Source organism: Solanum verrucosum, unplaced genomic scaffold (genome assembly GCF_900185275.1).
Source record: "Solanum verrucosum unplaced genomic scaffold, falcon-dt-bn FXZP01000268.1, whole genome shotgun sequence".
Lineage (NCBI taxonomy): Eukaryota > Viridiplantae > Streptophyta > Magnoliopsida > Solanales > Solanaceae > Solanum > Solanum verrucosum.
Window position 1 is genome coordinate 4572164 of NW_026019957.1, and position 6457 is coordinate 4578620.

The 6457-nt window shown below is 31.1% G+C and overlaps 1 protein-coding gene across 1 annotated transcript; it reads right to left on the bottom strand.

Annotated features, from left to right (window-relative positions):
• Positions 1–1590: 1590 nt before the first annotated feature.
• Positions 1591–2959, bottom strand: LOC125814431 (mediator of RNA polymerase II transcription subunit 20a-like). Its single transcript, XM_049493877.1, has 5 exons — positions 2946–2959; positions 2711–2853; positions 2245–2423; positions 2037–2126; positions 1591–1833 (listed from the first exon to the last, which is right to left on the bottom strand). The coding sequence occupies exons 1-5, from the start codon at positions 2957–2959 to the stop codon at positions 1591–1593; spliced, it is 669 nt and encodes a 222-aa protein (XP_049349834.1).
• Between the last annotated feature and the right edge of the window lie 3498 nt (positions 2960–6457).

Consider the following 6457-nt stretch of genomic DNA (forward strand, 5'->3'; position numbering starts at 1 on the left):
TAATACTTCAGCCGTCTTCTTCTCTAAAAATGATAAGTATTCAAAGGGTGCCAATCATATGGAATTGGAATACTTTTCAGTTAAGGAAGAAGTCCATAAACATAAAGTGACAATTGAACATATTAGCACCAAGCTTATGATTGTTGATCCTTTGATGAAAGGATTACTGCCCAAAACATTTGTTGAACATGTTGTAAGAATGGGTCTTATTGATAGCAATGAATGACTTTCTATAAAGATTTTATTATGTTTATGCAATTGCCACTTTGATCTCAACTATATATATGGTTCTATTATTACATGTTTTATCTTGTATGTGTTATGTTGAGAATGACGATGACAGGTTTTGTTTTAGATAAAGATATTCTAAGCATTATTGTGGACCCATTATTTATTTGATAGGTTGTGTTAGGCAATAGACTAATATTGAAGTGCATCGAAGGGACTATGCCAAATAAAATGGCCTACAACCGCAATGACTCATATTAGTTGATTTACTTAATAACGACGGATGATGTTGGATTTAACATTGTGCACATGACGATTAACATGCATATTAAACCATTAAGTTAAAGGTCGTGCGCCAAGTGGGAGAATGTAAATTTCTATGGCCCACTAATTATATTTTGGTTTAATAATAAATATAAGTTCAATCCTAAATATGTGTGCAGAAGTGGGAAAGTGGGGAAATTACTTATATGTGTGGAGAAGTGGAGAAGTTACTTAGTAACTTCCAGCTTCCCATTAAGTCTTCCAACTACCCATTAAGTGGGGAGTTACTTGGTAGTTTTAAAACTACCCATTACCTCCACTACTCACCATGATGGAAAGTAGGAATAATGTTAAAAACTCTCTTATTTAAAGGGTCCTCTCTCTGCCATAAAGTAATAGTCTTATCCATCAAAGTTATTCATAAAGTGTAAGTCAAGAGAGAGAAACAATTTCTCAAGAACAACGAAGAAAAAAACTTCTGCTCAATTCAAGTCAAGATTCTTGAAAAACACTATGGCTGATTATGGTATGTATTCTTGACTGATTTATTATAGTAATAGATTAATGTGAAAATCATATAGTTCTACGATCATGAATAATTGATAGGATTTATGAATGTTTAGATTGTTTATGTTTCACAATCCCTTAAATCCTAACATAGCCATCTTAGAAACATCAGGGTCTATAAACTTTTCATCAGGCATATCAAGACCACAAATCTGACATTTATATTCTTTAATCTGTCCCACATCTCGGTGAGCATCTTTGCGGCAACGAACCCTATGGAAGATCCAAAATCAGCAATTTTGTATAAAATATTATTATTTCTACTCTCCGAAGCTTCAAAATCCTTACTTGTCTTGCAATATGGGCTTAAAAGTCTATATAATCTTAAGTACAATTTTTCACACAAAAGAAATTATGTAACATTCATATTACCCACTAAAAAGAAAAAAAAGTAGTTGTATAATTTCTAAATTGAAATCATAGTAGCTTTAAGATTGCTTACTATTGATGTGCATATTCCCAATTAATTAATGAATATAAAGAACTCATTTCTGAAGGTAAAGAAAAATCTTATAATGTCAGCAAACCATTCTAATTTCTAGTTGCTTGTAATGATTGAGATGTTGCTGCCATTTGAGCCAAGATGCTAGCATATTGTACAACTGTGTGTTGTGAAGTGTATTGATCAGAGAGGCCAAACTCTGAAAAAATTGGTTCAACATGCACAAAATGACCCGGTAATAATCTTTTTCCAAGAGTTTCCTTCCATATCTCGAAGAATTCACTCATAATTAAATGTGATGTTTCCCATGAGGAAATCGGAAGATACTCCATCTACAAAAGAAACAAACATCTTATGAGGCAAGCATGCTCATAATTGTATTTTTTTTAATTAGGTAAAGTACAATAATTGAATTCCTCTCCATGAAGAGTAAAAAAAACATAATATATTACAACATAGCTATGGTTTTTTTAAAAAGGCTTAACCACATATAAAGCTTTAACTGAGAAATAAATCTCTAAAAGTATTTGCATACCTCCATAACTATTCCCCTCAAGTTCTCAGAATTTATTGGAACAACTTTGCCTACTCGAAGTCGGAAGTCACCAAGTCGATACTGAAGCCCCTATATCAGTCAAATATTTTAATGAATATTTGTGAAGACAAAAATCTTGATGGTGCTATATAAGTATATCATCCACTTACAATAAGAACAATAATTTGCATATCTCAATAATACAAACCTCACAATTAACAGCAAGCTTCATTCTATAAGATTGTAAGTTCTCCATTATCGTCTGCATTGATGACTCTGCTTCCACAACCAGTCGTTGCCTACTAATTGCCATGTAAAACTTGTCGGGTTGTTCTTGAAGTGAAACCCCCAAAAAATTTTGGGGAAATTCCGATGCATTTGCTTGTTCTAGTAAAAGAAAAAATTAATTAATCAACAATCAAATCTCGTATATGGCCACAAAAATACTCTTAAAAATGACATGATGTGTAAGTTAGAAATGCGAGATATATAGATTATCTTACATTTTGATCTATTCTTGACCCAAATTATTTCAATACTTCTTCGCTTTTTTATAGATTACTTACAAAGGAGAAAAACTTCCCATATTCATTCTTTATAATGCATCGAGAGGAAAAGAAAGGTCATTCCTTTATATAATGCTTACAAACATGATTTATTAAGGAATGAAATACCTTTGAGTATGGGCTTATAAAAGGTAAAAGTATTTTTCCATCTTCCTTCTTTAACACCATTAATGCTCTCAGCACAATTAGCCACTTCTATCAGTATTTGACTATTGATTGTTGTTCCTGCATTTGCTTGCCAATGCAAAATCCTAACAACAAACAAAGTAACAAACTGTACACTTAAGCATACACACCAAAATCTTTCAAAAATGTTATGTTTTAATGAATTCAAAATTGTTACCATTTGATCGGCATGTTGTTGATTGCAAGTACAGTTTCCTTTTTCCTCTTAACAAAAAATTCATCCAAAAAGAAAAAAGGCTTGGGCTAATACAAGGAAAAATAAGAGAATGAATCTTAAAGTAGTTGAAAGTGTTTGAAAGAATAACACTGTATTTATAGTTCACAAGTACCTTAAACAAAAATCAAGTCATAAAATTCATGTCACATTTGGATTTTGTTATTAAAATTTCAACAAATTTACCTTTTATGGTTAAACTTATTAGATAATCAAAATAGTATTTCTTTTACCTTCTAATTTATTGTAGAATTAATATTTTTTCCTAATTAGCATTGAAGATAGAAAGAAAGAATAATAAATATTCATCCTAAAATGTAGGTCAACATCATATTTTGTCCAAATCGTATCTAGTCTATATATTTATTTCTCTTCATTAATATACCTTTTTTGTAAGAGGAAAAATTATGCTTTGAAGGATGAAAAACAAGTCAAAGATTTCATTCACGAATAGGAATTAGTTTTATTAAAATAAAGTATGTACTATATTTATTTCAGTTTATATGATACAATATTTCTTTTATACTTATTAGGTAATTAAAATAGTATTTTCATTCCTTGTAAAATCAACAGTTTTTCTTAATCTTCCTCTCAGATAGAAATAGAATAATAATAAATATTTATCCTTAAATTTAGTTCTGAATAAAATTTTCTTAGAATGGTATCTAGTTTACATATTTATTTTTATTAATTAATATACCAATTAAAAAAAGATGTTTTGAAGGATCAAACAAGTCAAAACATTCATGCACAAATATGAATCGTTTATAGTAAAATAAAGTATATACTATCTTTATTTCATCCTATATAATACAATTCTTTATTAGGAGTCAAATAATTTCTATCCAAAATTCTTATCTACCTTACATGCTTTTAATTATAAATTTCCGACTTAAGTTACAAGTTTTAAAGAAAATGATTTTATTTTTTAATAAGAAAAATGGTACACGTAAAATTTGTCAACTATAAAAATTTGTATAGTAGCCAAGATATTCAATAGTTTTTCCACATGACCTTTGCATTTGGAGTGTTACACTATTTTATTGTAATTAAAAGAATGTATTTATTTAATTGTCTATTTATATGTTTTCTCTTAATCCTGGCTAGTGAAAGATCGACCAGGCAGGATGAGGATGAAGTGCAGATGAAATAATGTATGATCATTCAGCTTCAAAATCATACAAAGAGCCTGTTTGGATTAGCTAACTATAAATTAACAACATGTAAATTTAGTGCGAAAATTAATTTTATAAATAAATTATTACAAGTTTGGATAAAGGTGTTGAAACCGATAATAAAAAGTTGATGTGTTTGGCAAAATGTGTTTGGCAAAAAATACTATTAAGTTGTGCTACTATTAAAATGACTTGAAGACCCTAAATATTGTCAAAAAATTATATATTAAAACTAATTGTTTATACAAAAGAACGAATGGCATATACCAATCAAAGATATTAGTAATACCAAAGACAATAAGTTGTTGAACTTCTTTTGTGTGGAAAAATGGGAAAATGTAGAAGGCCTCAATTTCAAGTTCGATAGCATTTTAGACATTCCACATTCATTGTTTGAACTTACATATTGATGAGTATTATTTTTATTATCAAGAACTTATTGTAAGGTGATGAACTCCAAAGAAAATTTATCTCTTGTTATATTGAAAATGTTGTCATTGTTGTATTTGTTGCTCAAGGTAAAGGAAAGGACATGGATATGACTAGAACACATCAATGCTACAGTTGCCAAGAAATATGGTCATATCGCTAGCAATTGTAGCAAGAAGTTCTGTAATTATTGTAAACAACAAGGACACATTATCAAAGAATATCCCACGCGCCCTAAAAATCGTAAGGGTCGTTGCTTTTCAAATTGGGATAAATAGTTTCATCACTACTGATAACTCATCTTCAGGACAAGTTCATACTTCTAAAATGGTACAACAAATGATAGTGTCATTCTTTCAGCACTGGTATAACAAGGTAATGATGTTACATCTAATTTTTGGATTGTTAATTCTGGTGCTTTCAATCATATGACCATCTAAATGAGCACCCTAAAACATGCTCGTAAATATCAAGGTCCATCACAAATACAGATTGTCAACGGTGGTAATTTATCCAATACCAAGGTTGGAGACATTACTCCAACTTTCAAGAATGTTTTTATTTCATCAAAGCTCCCAACTAGTCTTATTAAGATCTGATTCTGGTGGAGAATATATGTCTTATGAATTCAAAAAGTCTTTCTTGACAAAGGAATTGTCTCACAACACTCTTACGGATATACAACACAATAAAATGGAGTTGCAAAGTGTAAAAATTATCATCTTTTAGATGTCACTCATTTTTTATTGATTGAGTCCTCTCTACTATTTAAATACTAGATGGAAGCTTTGTCTACTACTGTCTATTTAATTAATAGACTTCCATCTAAAGTGTTAAATCTTGAGTCTCCATATTTCGTCCCTACAATTAAAATCCTAACTATAGTGATTTTCATACATATGGTTGTATTTGCTTTGTGAATTTACCTCCTTCACAACACAATAAACTTTCTTTACAGTCTACTAAATGTTCTTTTATGGGTTATAGTACTACACAAAAAAGTTTTATTTGCTATGATCCATGTTCTCACAAATTTCATGTTTCTAGAAATGTTTTTTTATTTGAGAATGAGTATTTATTTCCTACTATTGTAGATTCCTTTTCTGATTCTCCTTTTCTTCTTACTTTTGAGGATTTATCATTTTCTTTTAGAGGTTCAAACTTAAAAGAAATGTTTCTAGAAATGTTCCTTTTCTGTTTCAAGAAATGTTTTTTAAGTTGGTAAGATGCTAACTCAACCCGATCATTCCCAGTTACCTGCATCACTTTAAAGATCTTCTTAACCTCATCAATTAAGTTTTGGATATCCTCACCAACCTGTGATCCTAAGAACTCTGGCAGATTCATCCTGACAAAATCTCACACTCCAGCTGTAGCGGATCCAACATTAGCATTTGCCGGAACTGGAGCCCGTTGATTGTTCTGGTTGGCATCACTCTGAGGCAACATCTTAATGGCGTTCCGAAATTCTGCATTCGAAACTTCTTGATATGGGACTAGAGGAGTTGCATTAGCGTTCCTGACATTCACATTCCTGGCGTTAGCTATGCGAGGAGGCATGATCACAGAAACGTAGAACGTCGAGTTAGAACGGAATTAGATCATACCTTACGCACAATAAGAGTAACAAGAAAATGAAGATTTTTCCTAAAACACTTTGTAGCATCCCTCTCATTAGATGTGGTGCACTTCACGCCCATGAAAACGACTCTACTTAGTATGGCTTTCTAGATATCCTAGGACTCTTAAACCTAATGCTCTGATACCAAGTTTGTCAATCCCCGAGCTACCTCCGAGATGCGTACACGGGACCTAGGATCACAAGTGACCCCAAGCTAACCCTGATGGCAT

Bases quoted from the DNA above. Each gene is read 5' to 3' on its own strand.
- LOC125814431 (XM_049493877.1), bottom strand. The intron at 2,424-2,710 runs GTATTTCATTCC...TTCTTTTACTAG, and splicing joins TTATAAGCCCATACTCAAAG to AACAAGCAAATGCATCGGAA. The intron at 1,834-2,036 runs GTATGCAAATAC...TTTCTTTTGTAG, and splicing joins TGAGGGGAATAGTTATGGAG to ATGGAGTATCTTCCGATTTC.